The following is a 23200-nucleotide window of genomic DNA, read 5'->3' as shown; positions in this document are numbered from 1 at the left end:
CCTGCCAGCTCCTCTCATTAGAGGCCTCCCCAATGTCTGAGTGTGTGTGTGTGTGTGTGTGTTTGTCTCTGTCTGTGATCTGGGTTTCAATCTGCATAGCTGAATGATGTGTTTGCATGAGTTCTGTCATCATTTGCTCAGCACTATACCTCAGCATGAGCAACAGACTGAAATTCAAGTCATTCACTTTTGGCGCCCTGGGTGCTAAGACAAATGCTCTTTATTTGGGCATTTGGCAAAACCACCTTTTTGTTCGTATAACTTACAGGTAACTTTTTCGTGAGCCATTCCCTGTACTCTACAACACCATATCCTCTACATTTCAACTAGGAGTAATTAGAGTATTAGTAAACTGGTTAACATCTACTAACAGGTTATTTTAAAGGCCCTACGACAGACATTCTACTGTCTACAACTTTGCATGTACATGTCACTGTGTTTTTTTTGTGGCATTGGATTGTGGCATGTGTGAAAATGACCACAACTGAGATTAGAGAGCTGCTACAGTTTTGATCTGTAATATAGTGCATGAGTTGTATGGACTACTTTCACAAGTTGTGTCTTTTTAGACCTTCACAGTATAAATCTCCATCCAGTTTTCTTGCAAGGACAACAGAAGCTCTGACATTCGATCTCTCTGTGTGTTTCCTGGAGGAATGAACATAATACACAACTGAAAGATAAGAATTTTTGAAACTTTAATATGTTTACAGGCCTGTCTGTTCGTCTGTTTGTGTAAGTGTATATGGTGTATACCTGCTACTATAAAACGGACTGACCTTTCTCATGTACCATAAAGTTGACTCGTGAAACCCCTGCTGAGTGCATCAGGGACACATGAGAACAGTATCGGCCTTCATCAGGTCACCAGACTCTGACAGCCACAGATCAACACTCGCTAACACACACACAAACAGAAGCTGGCAGAAAACTGCTTCAAACCTTTTCACCAGCATCAGCACCAAACCACTTACCAATCCATTAGGCTCCATTTACACTTCAGCACATATCAGCATTACAAAACCTCACGTCTAAACGCCCTGATAAGCTCCTGTAACCCCTTGACTTCAGCTGGTGAGTTCTGCTAATGCAGATGCCACAAAGGCACTGCATTTGAAAGTGAAGAGAAGTTTATTCACGGGCACTAGAGCGCCGCGTGACATGATGATGGAGAACTTAAAACCAGATGAAATGTGTTGTTTTCCTATTTTATTTTGGAAGAAGCAAGCTGAATATTTGAGCTAAAATTTATCTCCTTCAATGCAAATCTATAGGATTTTTTAATCAGTTTAAGCGTATACAATGTGAAAACGGTATATCTGATCACTTCGAAAATTAATAGCACACCTCTGCTCAACAAACTGCATTTTACAAACAAAACAAAAATTAAGTCAAGATATGTTAATAAATATCACGGCTGAGTATTGTGTATGCAGTGTTTATGCAGTGAAGTAAAAGAACAGGTGATTATTTCTTTTCTGATTCATTGAAACAAACTCTCTGAAATCACAGACTCACAGTAAAGAAACTTGACTCCCCATCACTATCATCCATGTCTGTAGCACAAACAGTGTTCAAGTTATAATACAACCTAACAACTACTCTATAGTAAAACAAATTTAGGGTTAGAGGTTCATTGCTCATCCTCAGAACAAGCTATTAAAAAGCAATATCTGTTTTTATAAAAGTCATACAGCGACAAGCATGTAAATGAGTAAGAAATAAACATGACATGAAATAAACAAAACACGGTATGGTTTTATGTTCCATCTCAATGAATCAGTGTTTTTGAACAGATCGTTGAGTGTATTATTCAATAGATACACGCAAACATATAAACATCAATGAACAATACAATAATGCTGTTTCTTCCCAAGGGTGTAACTTTGGTTTGAGAAGTGGGGGCGGGACACAAAATGGGGAAACAATTTAGATTTGAATCCCATTTCCTCCATTTACATACAGTTAGGGACTATGGTGATACAAAATCCAGGAAATAATTAAGTTGTTTATAATGATAAATTCTGCCAAAAAGAATAATAGGCTACTATGTAGAAGAAAAAATATGTCTTACTTTATTTATTGTTGAATACCCAAGACTTGAGAGAATAATTTTATAAAGTCGAAAACGTTCACTAAAATTTTTCCCTGTCTCACCTATGAAATATGAAAATGTGCTAGCCTGTTCATGACATGACATAATTAAAATTAATTACCTGACCTTTTACACAGCACATACCTACAACTCTTCTTCTCCCTGTCTCACCCTCCCTGTCTTCAAGCAGCTTCACCTCATCTGTTCTCTGATATGAAAGCATGGCATAAAAAAAAATAACCACAAGTTGATCACAACTGAAACTATATTATAACTGTCAACAGAAAAATATCAGAGCCTGATTCTGTTTCTCTCCCACCACACAAGTGAGCAGGTAAATAATATGAAACCACACCCATGTGAAGATGTGACCATGTAAAAAAATATTCTAAACAAATAACAACACACAATTTGGCCCCTACAAGAAGAACATTTAACTTGATAATATTCAAACTGTATTCACTATTTATCATGTACTCTTCTTCCCTTTTATCACCAACAAATCAAAATCACCTGGCCTTTCATACAGCACCAAACCTGCCTGTCACATTGTGCTGCTACTGTTTTTCCTATCTCTCCCTCTCTGTTCTGAAGCAGCTCCACCTCATCTGTGCTCTAATATGAAAACAACTGAGTTATGATCATATTGAGTCCACATAGCCAGAAAAGAGTCTCTGGATGTAAATTTTAAAAACTGGGTGTGCCACATTCATTTTCAGATTAATGTGTAAAAAAATCCTGACTGTGTATCAATAACTTTATATACTGGGCTGATTTGTAAAACTATACTCAGGCTCACCACATAACCATAACACTATATTAAATATAGGCTAACTCAGGCTAGGCTCGACATCAAGCCTTTTCTTTGAACAAGTAAATAATTTTTTACAAATTAACTTCCATTTTGAATGAACAAATATTGTAAGTGAACAACAATAGCTCAAGTTTAGAAAAACATTTATTATTAAAGCTGCGGTAGGGAACTTTTGACACTCTAGCGGTTAATAAACAGAAATGCTTGCGTCTTGAGGAAGAACATCGTAGCCGGAACTACTTCTCTCTGTTTATGTCTATGAAGAATCACAAAGGTACTGGGTTACTCCGCCGCGGTACCCCCGAAGCAATCTAAAATAGTCCGAATATAAACACTTATTATAGTTGCACCCTAGTGATTCAGGACAAGCTAAAAACACGGTTTGGAAAATGGATTCATGGTGTACTCGCTTATTATATAAATTTTTCTACATTTTGAACACAAACAAAGTTACGGACCGCAGCTCTGATTGGTTATTTTTTACCGGGAGCGATGGAGTTTCTGCAAATGGCAATAGGACCACTGGGAGGAGCCAGAGGAGCTTGATTCTTTTCACAGATTATCTGTCTCATATTCTACTGTCAGTACATAATGACAGGTTTAATACATTTGTAAAAAAAATTTTTTACGAAAGTTCCCTACAGCACCTTTAAGACTTATTTTATTTCTGCATCTGAGTATAATGAGTTGAGTAGCCTATAACAGCAGCCAGAGTCTCATACATTGCTGACAGAAAACGTTGCTGTTTAAAGTGGACACAGAATGTTCTGGGCAACATTAAATGTTTACGTTAGCTAGCTAAAGGTCTGAAGTTACCTAGCAACAGTGCATGTTAACGTTAGCTCATCAACAGGTAAAAAAATAAGACAGACATTTTGATTACCCTGACCTGGGCTACTTTACTGAATCAACCAACTCACATCTCCTTTTCTTTTTTTCATCCATGAAGACATTCAAGTCATCTGTTGCTGGCGTTTCATGACTGACTGTGATACCGGCTGCTCAGTAGAACTTTCAGTGCGCTTACACTATTTAGAGTGTGCACGAGACGTCCCTGCCTGTACTCAGACGTCAGGTGTCTGTTCTGCTCGGTCCTGCTCCTCCGTGACGATGATGGCGCGCGGTTAAATAAATAAATAAAGTTGGTAACACTTTAGAATAAGGTTCCATTAGTTAATGTTAGTTAACTACTTTCGTTAACATGAACTAAGCAAGAACAATCCTTCTACAGCATTTATAAGTCTTAGTTCATGTTTATTTCAACATTTACTAATGCATTATTTAAATCAAAAGTTGTGCTTGTTAACATTAGTTAATGCACTGTGAATTACCATGAACTAACAATGAATAACTTTATTTTCATTAACTAACTTTAACGAAGATTAATAAATACAGTAATAAATGTATTATTCATTGTTTGTTCATGTTAATTAATACATTAACTAACATTAACTAATGGAACCTTATTCTAAAGTGTTACCCATAAACTAATTTGAAGGTGGGGGAGACACGAACGGGATTTTGAAAAGTGGGGGGGACATGTCCCCCCTGTCCCCATAGGAAATTACGCCCGTGTTTGTTCCTACTGAATCAATGTTTTTTTTTTTTTAGAACAAATCAGTTGAGTGAATGACTCAATGACTGATTCATATTAAAAGTGGGACTTACTCCCTTATTTGAAAATAGAAGCCATATCACCTGTAGCCTAGTGGTTCTCAAATGCAGCCCACCATGCTGAACACAATTCAATTTCAAATTTACAGTTTTACAATTAATTTTAGTTTTTACATTATTTAAATAAATAAATAAAAAACTAAACAAATATAAGCTACAATGTTTTTGTTAGGTAAAATCATTTTGTTTTTCATATACAGTACTGTTTTCAGACATGAGCAGACCTGTACTCACGTACTGTAATTAACATTATGCATTTAACAAACACAGAATTCAATTCAAATAGTCATCAGCAGCCATTCGTTTGGTCAAATTGAGCATCAGAATTAACAAATTTGTTATTAAGGGAGAAAAACTAAATGTGGAACATGCCAGCGAAGGAACACAGCAATAATCCTTAATTGCAGAAATGTGGCAAAACATCTATGGAGAGAACCTCAGATTATTCATTTCAAAAGGGCTTTCCATATTTGGATCAAGAAAGGCTACTTTTGTGAACGCACATTGTGAATGCAATGTCACTCATCTGACAAACTGCAACTTCATTGTGTTGTTACTCATTTCAAGACGAATTTCACAACTTTGGTCAGCTCCTGACAGCATCAGGTGTTTTATTAATGGTGAGTAGAATAATTTATTTATTTCAAAAAATTTAATCATAATATTTAGGCTATAATATTATAAATCTGGTTGGTATTTATTGGTGATGAAAAATGTCAATGATGTGCGTGGTTGCCCACTGAAGCTAAGCAGGGCTGAGCCTGGTCAGTACCTGGATGGGAGACCTCTGAGAAAACTAGGTTGCTGCTGGAAGAGGTGTTAGTGAGGCCAGCAGGGGGTGCTCACCCTGTGGTCTGTGTGGGTCCTAGCGCCCCAGTGTAGTGATGGGGACACTATACTGTCAACAAGCACCATCCTTCGGATGAGACGTTAAACTGTAATCCCAAGTCTTTTGAAAAGAGATGAGGTGTGACCTCAGCACCATTGGCCTCTGACCATCATGGCCTCCTAACAATCCCATATCTGCCCCACGTCACTCTCCTCTCCACCAATAAGCTGATGGGTGTTCAGGCACACTATGGCTGCTGTTACTCTACACTGGTGGTGGATGAGGAGATACCCCTCACAATATAAAGTGCCTCGAAAAGTGCCATATAATTGTAATGAATTATTAATATTACTATTACTTCCACTAATGTAAAAATGTAACCCGAAAGATTCACTCCCCACCACAAATGAACAGATTGAGCGAAACACACAAACAAGTGGAATCAGATCATCTACAGCAGAACATTTTCCTGATGGATGATATAATGACATTCAGCAGATGTCTTTGCGACATATGATTGAGAATGTGCGTGAACTTTTTCCTGTTTCAGATGTTTGTACACAAGTATGATGCTTCAGATAACATATGAGGGTTTCCACGTGATGTACTTTGACCAGAGTCTGTCTGAGGTCGGCTACAGTATGTGTGCTCACTAGAAGGAATCAACTTCAGACAACAGTAATGATGTTTAATCTAAGCACTAAAACTTTTCTCAATTTATAGATCTGCAGTTCTTCTTTAATTGAATTGCTTTTATTTACATATTCTTTTGCTCATACTGCTTGGGGTTTATGCCCAGAGTGTTGGAGATCAACCGTTTTGATGTTTTATCATCGCTTTGCGACAGAGTCAGTTTGCCTCCAATCTCTTGGGGTTTTCTGGTTTATTGGTAAACTGCTGGTAATTAAGTGGTCTACTGATAAAGTGATCACATGTTTCTCATACTGACATGGGGACACATAAAACTGCACATCATCTAACATGAACGATGCTTAAATGTCATTTGTCTCTTGTAATGTGTGTGTGTGTGTGTGTGTGTGTGTGTGTGTGTGTGTAGTAACATAATAGTGGTAAAGTAAACCGAGTGACTAGTGGCACCTAACATATCATGCAATTCTACACAGGGTTGAGTAACTCGGCCAGATTGAGAAGCAGTCATCACAACGAAAAGTTGGAGTTATAATGGTGAAAAATTTGCTTTCGCAGGGCTGAAAACACAGGTCTTCTGTTCCACACATGGCACCAAAACAAACTGAACTCCGGACCTAAGCTCCGACTACAGTGTTTAAGGCCAGGTCAAAGTGAACACTGCTCGCAGGCTGGCAGTAATCAGTATGCTAGCTTTGTGCAGGAAGTAAGCCTGGAATTACTGACAACTCATTTCAGGCGGTTCAGAATCATTTTTTTATTATTTCTTTCATTTTGGGAGATAATAACTCCATTCGTCATCTTGACACAATTCAAAACTTTAAAGACTTTTTACATTCACAAACAGCTATATTACACACAACATGAAAGGCAATATCCAAAAGAGCATAATAGGAGAACTTTCATTTCAAATAATACATTATAGGATATTGCAGTGCATCACTGGATTGTCTTCTCACAAAGGACACACAGAATTCTGCTTTAGTATTTAGTCATAAGAAGCTATTGCAGAAAGCAGCAAAATGTTGCCATCAACCTTCTGCAATACATAACAATAAAAAGAGAATCACATATAACAAAATAAAACATTAAATACACAGCTACAAATGTAAACTACAGTAGATCCATTATCATTTACAGATAAAAAGATACAACCGAATATTCTTTTGATTAAATTATTTAATGTCATATTCTGCTCACAGTATTAAAATATTCTTCAAATGATATTTTTCAATGTTGTTTTGACATTTTTGTAACCTTTTAAGCATAATTTGAATATATTCTCATGAAACAGTCTTAATATCAATGGTTTTTGTAAAATAATGGAAAAAAAAATATTGCTGCTGATTTTTGCAGTACTGTCTTTCATATAATGCCACACACTTCGATCTTTGAAACTTTGAGACTTTTTACATTCAAAAACAGCTATATTACACACGATATGATGTCATATATATATATATATAAAAGAATAAAAAAAGAACACAATTAATATCAAATAATGCTTTTGGAAATACCCACTTTTTGGGTATACTGCACTTCAACTGATTTTAATGACAAAAATAGTAATTTTGCATTCTGTTTGATTAAAATTTTTGAATTTAGAAGGCATTTTCACTTCATTTCTGTATGATGCATAACGCTGATTTTATACCAGCCCACATTATTGATAAGATTATTCTGTGATATGAGCATATCCGGTAAGATATTTCACACAGCCGGTAGCATATCAGCATAATCCATATTTCACCTCCATGAGATTACGTCTGATGAACACAGAGCTGTGCTGAACTCCGGAGAGCTGAAGTGTTTCACAAATGCATGGCAAAACAACAACCTGCCAGCCACAGTGATTATTAGTGTGGAGAATCTGTCCGTATGAGCAGAACTGACGTCCTCTCAGTCTTAAGAGCCTGCATTTCCAGCACTGAGGACACGGGAAATTGCGGCCTGTTTTTAGGGGAAGGTGTATGAAGAGTGCTTGCCAAGATCTCTAAAACATGAGAGCCGTGACTCAGACATGACATACAGAAAATGATCACTAAAAGAAACTAAAGGACGGAGAAATAGAAAATTAGATATCAGCAAATAATGTGCTTGAACATTTGATTTCTGAGGATTTTGACCAAAAATAGATGCCCTCAAATAGCACTTAGTTCAATTTCATAACATTATGAAGCCATGATTAAAATATATCTTAAATTCTAACTGAAATGACATTTTAACATCGACTTTAATCACTCCATATGAGAAGAAAATCTAAGTTGTTTGAATGCTGTTTTGACATTTTCTCTTTTCAGCATAATTTAGTATATTCTCAATTTGTATATATTCTTTGGAAAGGTTTATCTCACACAACGTTGCTTTTCAGATTCATTTGTGTCAGCGATGTTTTATTTATTTACTTACCTGAAAATAATTTTCGCATATTTTCAATACTGTTTCTCATAAATGGACGATTTGTTTGATACCCTACTATAGCAATATGAATAAATCCTTTGCCTGCATGAGTTAAAACAGAATTCACCTCACGGTCACTACAGGAAACAAGTGAGATGCACAGAATCACATGAGCGAATGAATTGAGGTTTTATTGTGTCAGGAGATAACGGAGCAATCAAACCCTGGATTCCCTTTGGTCCCAGTGTCTCCTACGATCATTTCACAGTCAATAACTGAGGAGTTGTGTGGCACAACACATTAGTTCTACATGACTTCATCTTCACAAACAGGAACAGGAACAACATCGCTCTGGAATTACTATCCTTACACTCAAGGAGGCAGGAAACACTATGTGTCCACAGTTTACTTCCTTTTATTGCATAATTATGGTATAATAATATATGCTTCATGTCTATCTGTGTAAATTTCAAACTGACAGTTTTCTGAATTATTGAACTACTGAAGTGCTTCTGCTTTGTTTAATTATCAAAGGTTAAAAGGTCTACCGTGAAATATGAAATGAGCAGTGCAAACTCTTCTATTATGGCTCAAATGGCATCTAACTATAGATTATGTTCACTCCATGTATTCATATTAACAAAGTTAGATGTTCACTGTATCCTGCACTGCCCTCTGCTGATCACACTGTGCATGGATTTTTCCATAAAAAAAAAACAAACAATACACACACACACACACACATATATATATATATATATAATGCATTTTAAAAGTAGTTTTAATGCATTAATTATGTCTTGCAATGCATCATATAATGCATTGCATGATTTCATGATTAATTGTAACCACAGATATAATACATTGTAATATTTATCTATTTGTTGTTACTCCCTTGAAAGGTATAATGCATTACAAGACATGAAACCTTTAAATATTATAATGCTTTTTAACTTTAGTTACAATTATTTATGAAAAAATATAATGCATTAAGAAGAGGAAAGTGTCATCAAATAATTACTTAAAAATAACAATTAATTACAAATATGACACTCAGAAAAATGGTCCAAATGCAGTCACTTACACTTTTGTACCTTATTTAGCCCTAAAGGGTGCATATTAATACCTTAAAGTTATATTTTAGTACTTATATTGTACATATTAAATGGTACACAGTACCTTTTGAAAGGGTCTTTCCACAGTGACTGCTTTTTGACCTTGTTTGTACCAACATAATGACATTCAAAAGAAACAGCACTTTCAATGAAGCAGTCAGTGTTTTCTCAGTGCAGAATCTTAAAGAAGTTACTTTATCTCATAATCTTATTGTTAATGTCCAGGTTCGAATGTGAATAATCTTACATTTGCACTATGGGTCTCAGACTTGTTTCTTTAACTAAAGCAACTCTCAGCACACATCCTCTAGGAAAGACTAATTGTCAAACACTCATCATTTTCTCTTCTCACACACACACGCCTGTGTTAGATAAAGTGTTGCTTGGGGCTTTTCGACTCCTGAGTCATTCTAATTGGAAATGAGTCTCTTTTTTTCCCTGCATGAGGTGACCCGATGGACAAAAAGATCCCTGTTGCTCATTAACATGAGCCTTCGGGATACGCCGCTGACACACTCATTACCTGACACAATCAATCCTCTTCAATGCTGAGAGTGTGAGCGGCTATAAATAATTTCACTCTCAACCCTGAGATTTTTTATATTAGATGAAAGTCAGGTGTGGTTTCAGTTTGAGGCTGATTTGGTCTCCATCTTCCTCTGAAGAAACATTTATTCATAAGGATCCTAAACGTTTTGTACATCTCAAATCTTCACTGTGAGGATTTTAACAAACAGTTTTCATCCCGTTTTGCTTCTGTGATGCATTTGTGAGAAAAGCACACAAATGTTGTGTTACTTGATCAGATTTTTATCAGGAATTGTTTGGATTGTAAAGGGAAGGGATTAAAAATGATAACTATGATTATGAGGACAAACATATTTTGCATAATAATAATTAACATATTTGATTTTTATTAATCATAATTATTAAATTACTATTATATTATAAATTATTATACTATTATAATTTATAAAATATTTTTATAATTTTTTTTTGTTGTCTTGATATTATTATTATTATTATTATTATTATTATTATTATTGCCATCATCATCAAAAGGGTGCTGTGGTCTTTGAAGTTTTTAAAAAGTGTCAAAAAGTGTATACAAAATAAAAGTGTATTATTATTATTATTATTATTATTATTATTATTATTATTAAATCACTGTTATAAATGTATTTATTTTTATTGTTATAAATTATTATACTATTATTATGTATTATTACAAAATAAAATAAAAATATTATTTTTATAATTATTTTGTGTTGTTTATAATATTAATATTATTACTGTTGTTATCGTCATCATCATCATCATCAAGGGGACACAAAAGGGTGCTTTGATCTGTGAAGTTTTTAAAAAGAAAAAAATTCTATAAAAATAAGTGTATTATTATCATTATTATTAATAATGATAATAATTCACTAAATTTAACCTGATTATCGACTTCCAAAACACTGCTGAATGAGATTAATTCCAAATTATTTCATTCTATTGACAGAACAAAAATAAACAGTAAAATTAATAGAAAAAATTATTTTGTTTGTTTGCTTGCTTTGGACGGAGATTCTGAAGTAAATTAGGCGTAGAACGTTTGAGCATACGCCTTTGGATATAAATGTTTTGACTACTGTAGTGTATGTAATGAAGGCCATGCATACTTTCCGTTATGTGCTGGATTTATCCAGTCAGTAGTCAGTTTTGTATCTCACACGCAACCCTGTGCATGTGTGTGCTATTCATATTACAGTAATGTATCAGCAGCAGTCTTATTTGGATGTACAGCTGCAGATACAAAAAGCTCTTTACAGCATACAGTACCTCAACATATTCTACAAAAACACATCAGTGAGCCCAGAAACTGATAAAGAAGGGTGTGGGTGGGGGGGGTTCAGCTTATATTAGGCCAAAGTTACAGCTCCGAGCTGTACATCACTGCTGGCCCAGAAAAACTTGGGGAAAACAGCTTACGGTGAAAGTAGAGAGGAAAGTGGAACAAAGTAAACATGACTGCTATTCTTAGCACAGAGAGAGGATGAAGAAGTGCTCTGGAGAAACTTATACACAGCCCTGATGGAGAGAAGTGAGCAGAGGATGAGAGACAGAAGGAGGGAAAGACAAAGGTGCAGAAAGAAATGAAGGGATGAAGAAGGGACAGTTATCACTTCGCACCATCAGTGTGAACCTTTAGGAAAGACTCCCGAAGCAACCTGACATTTCAATATGAGCTAGAAATGTCAGAGGAAACTGGGGGGCAAGATGCATAGCATTGTTTTAATAATTTATTTCAAGTCTGCATGAAATCAAAACTTGCCCCTATTTGCTTTCTAAACCCTGTAAAGTCTAAAGTTTATAGCTTTAGTTTTAGTACATCCGGTAAACTACAGAAATATGGTGCATCCAGCTGCTGCTGATCACTGCGTGAGTATAAGAAGGCAGCAGGTGCAATGCATACCAGCTTTTCGCTTCAAAGCCGAGCGGCAGTATCGTTCTGCTAACCTCAACTGTGTCTACGGTGAACTGCGAGTTCAGCACGCTCTGGGACGCTTCCTGTGTTGGCGACACAGCGCTACAGCGGCGGTCGTTATAGTATTGAGTGGGTTGCACACTTCAGGCTGCAGTACCCCGTCGTGTGGCAAGTGGCCATCTCCCCTGTGCGCCTCAGGACTGAAAGAGCATTTCCTAAAAGAGCAAATTCTCTCTAAAAGAGCTCCACGGGTGCATCTTAAGGACCTGTACAAGGGTGGTCACGACCCAGAAGTTCTAAAGGAACTCCGAACCGCCACTGACCTTGCGCTCCGAGCGATGAAGATCACAGTGAGTTCCCTGGGTCATGCGATGTCCACGCTTGTGGTCCAGGAGCGCCATCTCTGGCTGTGTCTGGCAGACATGAGGGACACGGACAAGGTCCGGTTCCTCAGTGCCCCCGTGTCCCAGACCGGTCTTATTCCGCGATGCTGTCGAGAGCTTTGCCCAGCAGTTCTCGGCTGCCTGGAAGCAGACTGAGGCAATATGACACACTCTGCCCCGGCAGGCACCTGCTGCCTCCTCCCGTCCCCCGGCCACAGTGCCCCGGCCTGCATGTCACCAAGGGGGCCCCCTGCGTCTGCCCCCGCTACCGCACCACATAAGCAGCAGCCTCCAGCAAAGCAGCACCGTGGAGCCGGGCATGTGCGGGCAGCCCCGCCTGTCCAGGCCCCCGCTAAACTTGGCGGTAAACGGAAGAGCAAGCAGGCCTGAGACAGGCGACCCAGAGATGGAGGGATCTGCTCTTCGGGAGATGGTGAACGCACCTCAAAGTCCAGGTTGCCGCTATTGCTGCGTACTATGACCCGTGAATGAGAAGTCTTTGGGAAAGCATGACCTCATCGTCAGGTTCCTTAGAGGGGCCGTTCAGGTTGCGAGCTCACACAACTAAAAGTGTTGCATCCTCCTGGGCACTGGCTCATGGTGCCTTGCTGACAGATATTTGTAAAGCTGCGGGCTGGGTGACCCGTAACACGTTTGCTAGGTTCTATAGCCTTCGTGTAGAGCCGGTATCCTCCTGTGTTCTCGCCTCTAATGGGTAGTGGCACTGAGAGGCCCCGGTTAGTGTCGGCTTGCTTAAACTGCTCCAGAGTGTCCGTACTGTAGACCCTGTTGAGATCCTCCATTACCCTAAGCAGCTGGACGCGGTGGAACGTCAGCGCCAGGCCTTCATGAGGAATCTGTGAGAACCATGGAAGGTTGGGTTCCATATTGAGACCTAAACGGTACTCGTATGTGTATAGTCCACGATATAGTCTTAGAGCCTGTGTTTCCTCGGTAGACTTTGCCTTCCCAAGAGGGTTTTTAATCACCTCAAATTTCTCTGTATAATCCTAAACAGATGCTATATGTGTATTTGCCTCCGAGACCTCCTTCGGGAAGGGTGGGTACGTTTTCCCAGTGTAATCCAATCTCACCCAGTGAGGTAGTGCTTTGACAACGATAAGTGGAGCTACTTGTTCCGAGCCCCGGCCAACACCTAATAGGGGCGCAGGCGGCTCGCACAGGGCACTGGAAGGTGCTATGGATCCCATACTTGTTGGTCACCGACGTGGCATCGAGAGTGACCGACTGAAAGGGAACGTCTCAGTTACGTATGGTAACCCTCATTCCCTGAAGGAGGGAACGGAGACGCCACGTCCCGTCGACATGGTTGCTGTACCGCCGCTGAGCTGCCAGGTCCCTGGCTCGGCTCCTCAGCGAAAACCTGGTATGCATTGCACCTGCTGCCCTCTTATACTCACGCAGTGATCAGTGGCAACTGGGTGCAATAATTGCATGCCAATGTGCATTGGCTCGTTTAATTTATACTCAAAGTAGATTGGTCTATTGAAGCGGTTTCCCATATTCCCATATTCATAAAGCTTTTCTCATGTTTACTTAAAAGTTTTCAAAGCAAATACACACATAAACCACAACCTGAATGCAGATTTATTTTTTACTTGCTTGAAAAAAAGGCTTAACTATGAAGGCACATATTCAATTGTGTACAACAGGTTTTATACTAGATTTGATCATGTTGATCATTTAGAGCCATTAGAAAGTTGTGTATCAAATATCATACAGGTGTCTTTATGCATTTAATACTTGCTCCTGTTCTTATTGTGGACAAATGATCACTGTATATAATTCCATAGATAAACAAGAAAAATATTGGATATTTTATTCTCTGTAAAGGCAGAGCCCGTTCAAGGTTTCTGCATCATTTAAATTGTGCTCTGATTGCTAGAACATGCCCTCGTTATCAAGCAGTCACCTGTGATGGACATGCATGTGTGACAGAGAATTCAGCACTCATTATCTCAGGCTACATGCTTTCAAATTTAAATGTATTTCCTCAGGTTGTTTTTCAAAAAATACAGTCCCAGAGGCGTGGCAGAAAGTGACAGACAGCCATGGATGGGACCGAGAGCTGACTGACGGCCTTTTGAAAGGCGCTGAGGTCCAGGGGAGGTTTGGCAGGGAAAACAGATCAATGCTCAGTGACAGCAAACCCTCAAAGACCTAAAGAGTCATGACGTGTGAATGTAGAGAGCGCCTGTCACCTTCACACACACACACACACACACACACACGTCTGTGAAAAACAGCTTGCATTATTTATGTGTGCAATTAACTGATTTACAGAAGTTGCATTTTCCCACCCTCTGGTGCTAAATGATCACATTGCGTTTGATGTTTAGTCTGTTTTATAATGCATCAAAAAGCAGCTTATTATTGTCAAACCATCCAAGAGTCATATGATGTCACTGGTCGGTTTCGTAAAAAAAGGAGGCGACATGCAGGTTTCAGCCGCACCCTTTTCAACCGTAGAAACCATGGCAACTGTGAGGCAGAGGGAGCAGCTTTTGTAGCAGATCCGAGAAGCCATTACGGCACAAAGCAGCTGACCTTTGAGCCACTTCAGACTGATTTGATAGGCAGACGGGGAAAAGAAGAGACATGAAATTTCGGCCAGATCTACTGCATTGATTTGATTGTGGTGGAAGTTCAACTGAAGTAAACAAGAAGTGTCTGTAAGCAGAGCTGGAAAACAATGGATATTAGATTACCTATTATACTGTCTTCAACTGAGACCTCAAAATACATTTCTCACAAAAAAAAAAAAAACATTTATTGCGTTTGCTCTCAGAGCAGCTCTGTAGGTAACACATAACTAGAAGCTCATCCATCCTCAAAAGGATGATTGAGACCACTTCATAGCTTAAATAAACTTAAAAATACGAGCTTCAAAATTCTGCTTTCTGCTGAATTCATTGTAAGTAGATGCATTGTATACAGTTTTATTTCAGTTTTGCAAACCAAGGAGTGAGTCAAAATAGGTTTTCAGATATGTCACTAGAATGAAAATAGCCTTTTATATTCTGTAATATTCTATTGTGTGTATAAATACTGTACAACAGTTAACTGTGATACTCAAATTTGATTGGTCAAGCAGCAGTGCTGAAACACAGTTCACCACTATTAGAACTTGTCATTGTTTGTATCAATTGTCTTTGTTTTTGAGTTTCAAACAGACAGTCAGTCTGTCCATAAGTGATGGAGATTTTTTGCAACTTTTTCTGCAGGTTACATTGTTATGCAATTGGGTGGTGATAAATGCTTATCTTTTTAAGTGAGTCGTTTGAACCAATTAACTGATTAAAAAAAATAAAATACATTAAGTCATTTACTTAATTCGGAACTGAGTATTAGTTTAGTACACTTAGTAGAATATAGTATAGTATTATAGTATAGTAGTATTCAAATATGCATTCTCAAATCTTACGAGTGAATCATTGAATCGTTCCAACTCAACCAGCTCATTTAGGACCAATTTGTTGTTTTCGGTTTTGGCTTCATCTGGAACTTTCCATCAACCAACAGCTTTCTAAAAAACCACTAAAATAATTGTAAAGAACCATTATAATGAATCAATCAATTGCAATCAATAGTTCACCCAAGAATTACAATTTGTTCAATAACTTCATTTCAAACCATTTCAAACCTATATACTTTCTTTCTTCTGGAGAATACAAAGGTTAGAAGATATTTTGAGGAATGCTGACAACAGTTTTGGTGACCAATTGCAGTGTATGCAGAAAAAAATAAACTCCAGATATTTCTCAAACAAGAAAAAAAGACAATCATTCATGTTCGCAATAATATTAGAGTGAATAAATATTTAAAGAATTAGCATTTTCAGGAAAACTATAATTATTAAACACTGGTAAAGTAGAAGCAGAATCATTGTGATTAATTGCTGTCCATATTAAAATGGAAAATAAATACTTTCAGATGGTGTTTACACAACACTGCTTTTCAATGCATTTTGGCGATTCATTTACACAACAACGTTTCGGTGGCCTAAAAATATAAACTTACAAAAATGTTGGTTTACAAAATTTGTGTAAAAGTTGACGTAATGCGTACATGCGTATTACATGTCTGTAGGCATGTGCAAATTTCTCTACAAAGTGACATTGCCAGCTACTGGCCTGACATGCATAATTCATCATTTCTGTTGATCCGTGTGAATCTGCCGATAAGTTCTAAACATCATGAATGTTCGCTTCTCAAACATTTTGACTAGCTTGTTAATGCTTTCAGCTCAAAATAATCCTTTAGTAGCCGCAGCTACAGAATCTGCTCAGCTGAGACTCTCATTCCAGATGTTTGTCTAGCTGATAGGACTCAAAAGACCTGATTATCTGGCAACAATCAAATAAAATAGCAACAAATGCAAAATCACAAAGCATGAACTAATATGTTACAGGTAGGGCATATTATCATGCTGTTATCTGGACAGCAAAGGCTGCGCAAACTGCAGTAGTACTAAATGTTTGTGTGTGTTTAGTCAGTGGGGAGTGTTTGCGCATTCAAACTGAAGTGTTCTGCTCACCATGACAGCTGGGGCCTAATATGACAGGCCTGGATCGCTGCTGCCCACCATCTGTTCAGATGATGCATTTCACGCGGTCACATTTCAAACAGGCAGAGCCAGTCTTTGCAATCAACTTCCTCTCCACACTTACTCAAAGTCAATTTCCAACACATGACGAGATTATTATTCAGGTTTAAATTTTGGTTGCAAACGTGTGCAGCTGCATTCTATTTTTAACTTCTTCTCAACTCAAAGAAGCCAGACTGTTCATCTCATGAAATCAGTCTAGACGTTTGCGTTGGCCCATCTTTGCAAGTGACAGACACTTGAAGGATTCACAGTGATCCATGCTGCGAAATTATCATTTTTGATGATGAAAATGAAACACTTTGAAACACGAGCGAGTCCTCTGGGAGACAATTGCATTTGTATCAGTGATGTGTCTCTCACACTTAGCGGCTTGGATACAAAACATGTTTCAACATTAACAATCTGCTCTGCTGTTATCACAGTGGGAAACATAAGGAAACTCTCAGATGTGATAATCGCGAGCAACTGACACAGACACCTAGAGTCACTTACTTTCAATTATTATGCTAAAATGCCTTTCTGTCTTCTTCTACTTTTGACCTATCATGCTCAATTTGTCAGTAAAGCATCTCTATATACAAAAAGTATTTTTATATTTTAAATATTTTTTCTAAAACCTGAGTAAACACAAGCCTGGGTAATGATGTTTCATGCTACACTGTGCATATTGTACCCTGAGAGATAAATCAATCATGGACAATCAGATTTCAAGACATCACACTGTACATTTGTCAACCCCTGGGGGTTTATGTTCATATTTGCATATTTACCAGATCACAACATTGGTTGAACGGGTTCTGCTTGTCGGTCTGTGAAGATAACGTTGCAAACATACGTCAGCTAGATCTAGATTCTAGATTCACGTGTTTGCCTTTCACCATTTTGTCGCATACTGTTCATATCAACACTAAAAAGGCAAAACAATTAATGTAGGAAAAAACTGTAAGAGTTAAATTTTATCTTGTTATATGAGTGTGACTGAAAAATAAATGTCTTTACCATTTTACTGTACCTCTGTTGGCTGGTAGTTGCTGACACTTTGCAAAGTATGCATAATCATGATTGCTTCATACAGTATGTTGTTTTAAAATCATACGCACACAAAAGAATTGTTCATTTTGATTTAATTGTGACTTGTCACTGCAAACCTGCAAACATGTTTGGATCTTTTTATTGGTCACACCGGTTTTTATCACACAAATTTATCACACAAGTTCACCAAACTTCACACACTTTAAAAACTTCAAAAACACAACTTAAAAACTTTGCAAAAGTTTTGTCGGCATAGCCATCTCATGGCAGAAAATGACAGTTTTAACCTAGCAGTCTATTCATGCCATGGAATAAAATAATAAAAAATTTAATCTATATTATATTATATTTCAAAATTCTGACTTTTTTCTTGCAATTCCCAGATTATATCTCACAAGTCTGATAAGAAAAATCAATGCTTCATTCTTTCTTTTATAATCCCACACTTCAGGCTTTTTCCCCCCTCAGAGTTGACAAACTCGCAATTGTTGAGTTGAATCAAGTTATAAAGTCCAAACTAAGGATATAAGATTGAATTTGCAAGAACAAAAGTCAGAATTGTGAGATAAAATATGTAAATTTGCATACAATTTTATAGGTAGGCTATATATGAAATAAACGTATTGTTTAAATCAAATTTATGCTTTAAAAGTAGGGTAATTAAACGTCTGCGTTTAGCCTCAAATGGCGTCTTTGATGACAGCATTATATAAAATATTAAATTATTTACATTTCGATTCTGACATCTAAATGTAACAACAATAATTTTTTTCTCTTATTCCATGGAAGTCCATTCCAAGTAATGTAACTGTGACGTCTACTTCAAATTGGTGTTTAACTCACAATTGCAAGTTTACATCTCAATATTTGTAGAAAAAATTTCAACATTGGGAGAAAAATATATCATGCAACTGAATTGTGAGTAAATCAAGCAATTTTGAGCAAAAAAAAGGTCACAATTACTTTTGTATTTTTTATTCAGTGGCAGAAGCGGGCTTCAATAGGACTCCCATGTTCATATGCGTAGGAATAAAAGTCGATGGAGTGAAAAGCGTACTATATGAATGGTTTACCCTATACACTGGTAGCATTTTTCTTCACATGATCATATTTGACAATTGCTAAATATTCACACCTCCTATAAAAGACACTGTCTCAGGATGTGTACTGAAATGATATATTTTAAAATGGTTGGATGACCTCGGTATACTCCAGAGACATTTTACGTAACCACCAGATTAGGATGTAGATTAATTTCTTGGAATGGTTCTAAGCAAGGAGATAAGCGCATTCGACCAAACAGTCAGTATTTAGTGAAGCTTATATAAGCATTTTCGGATAAGATCATTTTTATTGTACAAAAAAAAAAAATGTTTCACCGTGCATCTTTTTCATGATCTGCTTGACAATTTTTACACTATGTAAAGCATCAAGAACGAGCCATGTAATTTGCTATTAGTGCTCTAATGATATGTGTGTAATATTCATAATGGAGCAGAAGACTACAGTCGAGTGTGTCATTTCCACACAGGCTCTATTATTTTCACTGGTGTGTGGAGAGGTAATTAAAAAGATGGTGTTGATTGACTTACTCAACTGTCCTTAGATGTGTGGTTTTAGTTAGCGTGCAGAAACCAGCAGCTCTCATTGGTTCCTGAGGCTCACATGACAAGACCGTGACCAAAACATGCAAGTCACGATTTGTAATTCTCAACCCCCTGTCTTCAGGCAGCCTGCTTGATCTTATCCAGCCTGTCACACACTGTGGACTGTGACACAAGGCAAATGCAGGTTATTTGACTGCCCCCCGCATGCTTGAGTATACAGAGAAAGTCAATATGCTTCTCTTCATGAAAGGAAACATATCCACAGGCCCCTGTCCTTTTGAATGTCACTCTATTCTGGGCCAGCCACCTATGGCTGATTAATTAAGGTCACTGTTCTGCCTCATAGCCCCGCCAAACACAGCAAGGGATTACAAGATGAAAAACCTGGTGTGATATTTTATACGGTGACAGTCTGTAGATCAGGAAGTCAATGGATAGTCTAACCTACTAATTAGCTAAGCATCACTGCATATTGACAGACTATTATTAAGAGAACACTATCATTTTAATAACAAGATAATTTTTCAGAGCCACAGTGTTTAACACCTTTCTAAAATCAGCCTTTGATTGACTTACAGTTGGAGAAAGTATACCTATACCTACTTCACACTGTAAAACATGATTTTCAAAGTTGTAAATAGATTATTATCACTTATTTTCTCAATGCTATCAGCCATATGTTTTCTATTTCATAGTTCTTGATTATACTTTGCTGTATGCTGCCCTGTCTATATAATGTTATTTTGCTGTTTATGCTAACTATTGTTTATCATTGTCTACCCTTCCAGTGTAGATGTAGCCCAGGCATAATTAACAAACAGTTATTAGTATTGATGAGATGAAGCCAGTGATCCCCCTGCAATTAAATTAGGGGGGCACTTTTTGTCTAAATGATTCCATAAAGAACCTTTAACCTCTGAAGAACCTTTCTGTTTCACAAAAGGTTTTTTGTGGCAAAAGGACTGATTGCGCTCCCCGTCTGCTGATTGTCACTGCCTCGGTCATTAATTATTCAGCACAATCTACTTTCACCGGACAGAGCGGGACTTCAGACTATCCACAGCTCTGTTAGCCCAACATCCAGCTTGTTAAAAAAAAGGTCGTTTTTGTTCTTGAAACCAAAGCTATCTGAACTATTTAATTCATTATACCAAAGCAAACTAAACTGCAGCTGGTTATGTCAACTTTATTTAGTCTCACTAAAACAATTCCAGAAAGAGGCCATGGTTCTGAGTAAAACTAAGTCTTTATAACATAACCACTAATCTAGATGATTTTACAGTTAAGTACCTTTGAGAGTCATAACCTTCTGCAGTCAGCTCTAGTAGGCCGTGAGCCTCTAATGCATGAGCGATTTGTCTAGACAGTTTCAATGACGAAAAGAGAACACATCATCCATTCAGCAAATATGCTATTTCCTACAGAAAGATATCATGCTCTTAGTATCACAGTCTGTAAAACTGAAATAAACCAGCATGAGGTAAGCGAGGTCTACTACTAAAATACACTGATGTGACAGCACCATGGGATAGATAAACTATACTATATATATATGTATATATATATATATATATATATATATATATATATATATATATATATATATATATATATATATAGTAATTAGAAATTTGTGTAAAGATGTTAATCAATTTTACCAGAAACACTGCTTTTTTAAAAAAAACTAACATATTTAAGCAACCTAACAATTTTGATACAGACTCAAAAAGTTTACAGGGGTCCCTTTTTATTCATTGCTGGATTTTCTCAACACATGACAACAAAATGTCTTTTGGCGGACAGAAGTTTTATTAAAAGTTTATATTTTAAAACAAAATTGGGTTTTTCCACAATTTAAAAGAAATAAAAGATCCCATTTTTAATGGTAGTGGTTTATAAACATGTACATTCAGAACCCAGAATTTGCTAACATTTGAAACGAATTTAAGCAGCACCTGCAAGCACGTGTTATTTGAAGGCGACGATTTGTGACGCATCATCAGCTGTGACGTCATGCTTAAATTCGAAAGTCAAATCAGTGAAAATAACATGTGGCAGACGCAACGTAGAAACTCTTTGGATTACGTGTTGTGTGTTCCGCGCCAAGCACCATGCTGGTCACTGTTTGTGTTGCCTTCTTTCAAAGAAACTAAACCTCCTCAGGAAACGTAACAGTTGTGTGTTTACAACCATGCTTTAGTTAAAAAAAAAAAAAAAAAAAAAAAACGCTCAGCGCGCTACACGACCAACTCTGACTTTCACAGTCCAAAAAAAATAAAAAAAAGATTAATCCCTTTTTAGCTTTACGAGATGCAACAAATACTTTTACTTCTGCTTTATTACTCCTTAAATCGCAAAAAAAATTAATAAAATGTATCCTTTAATAAATAATAAAAACATAAACATTCAAAATACCACCTCCTATATATATAAAAAAACACAGTTATAGCGTAAAGAAATGAAAAGCGCTCTCTTACGTCTTCATCCTCGCAGGCGTTTTTCTTGCGGTACTGGACCGGGGTTCGGGATGAGGGGTGATGAGGACTCTTCAAAGCCTTATTCTCCTCCTCGGGAACCTGTCCACCCAGGAGATGACTGGCTTCAGGTGGATGGGGAAAAGAAGTGTTGGTGTTAATCTTCGTCGAGAATCTCTGGTAAAGCGAAGCCATGAGTCCGGTGAAACCACTAAAGCATCTCAAAGCGCGGAATCTCTCCTCAGCTGCTCTTCTCGGGTCGAGTGTGCTTTATTTTAATGTCCCTCTCCCGCAGAAGGGAAACGCGCTTTTTCTTGAATAGCCCAGAGCCTGGTGTCCTCCGAACACAGGCAGTAAGACGAAGCCTTTAATTGAAATGAATCTCTGATGCGCTCCGTTGGAGTATTTTCTCTGTTTTATGGCTTTGACTGGAGCCTGTGCGGCACTAGAGAAAGTCTGCTCTGCATTCAAAGCACGTTGTTTCCTCTATAGCCCGCCTGCAGAAAAGCGTCTACACAACAGCCTGTATTAAACTGCACTCTGTCACTGGATTTAACAGAGCTTCTCAGTGCGTTTCAGAGAATGAGGGGAGCGATGGAAAGACAGCAGTGTGAGCTTTACGCAGAGCAGTGTGTGTGTGTGTGTGTGTGTGTGTAGAGACGCGTTCTGCATGAGAAGTGACCACTGACAGGATATTTATCTGAAGAACACACACACCACGCACAGACCTCAAATCTCACATTCAATAAATATAAAGAGCAATTAAACAGACCGAAACTATAAAGACTGTATCATCCCATAAACTGATGGATTTTTGCAAAGGTTCAGTATTAAGCAATAACCTTATCTTTTACTTCTAAACAATGCTGGAAAGGTCATATGCGCAGTACTGGAGTGCCACACTGTGGTAAGATGAAACACAACAGCTCAGACTGCGTTCATGTCATCCATTAAACTACCGAAAAGAAGCAAATTTAATTAAACAAAATCCACTGAAAATGGCGCACATTTCTTCACGCATCGTGACGT

At 37.6% G+C, this 23200-nt stretch overlaps 1 protein-coding gene across 1 annotated transcript in view; it reads right to left on the bottom strand.

Annotated features, from left to right (window-relative positions):
* LOC113046089 (dipeptidyl aminopeptidase-like protein 6) overlaps nucleotides 1-22513 on the bottom strand; it is a 136284-nt gene extending 113771 nt beyond the window's left edge. Inside the window, exon 1 of the mRNA XM_026206957.1 lies at nucleotides 22175-22513. Within this exon, the coding sequence (XP_026062742.1) occupies nucleotides 22175-22366 (192 nt within the window). The 5' untranslated portion in view covers nucleotides 22367-22513. The remainder of the gene's footprint in view (nucleotides 1-22174) is intronic.
* Between the last annotated feature and the right edge of the window lie 687 nt (nucleotides 22514-23200).

The sequence above is a fragment of the Carassius auratus genome, chromosome 27 (assembly GCF_003368295.1).
Source record: "Carassius auratus strain Wakin chromosome 27, ASM336829v1, whole genome shotgun sequence".
Taxonomy (NCBI): Eukaryota; Metazoa; Chordata; class Actinopteri; order Cypriniformes; family Cyprinidae; genus Carassius; species Carassius auratus.
This window is presented reverse-complemented; position numbering and strand designations above follow the sequence as displayed.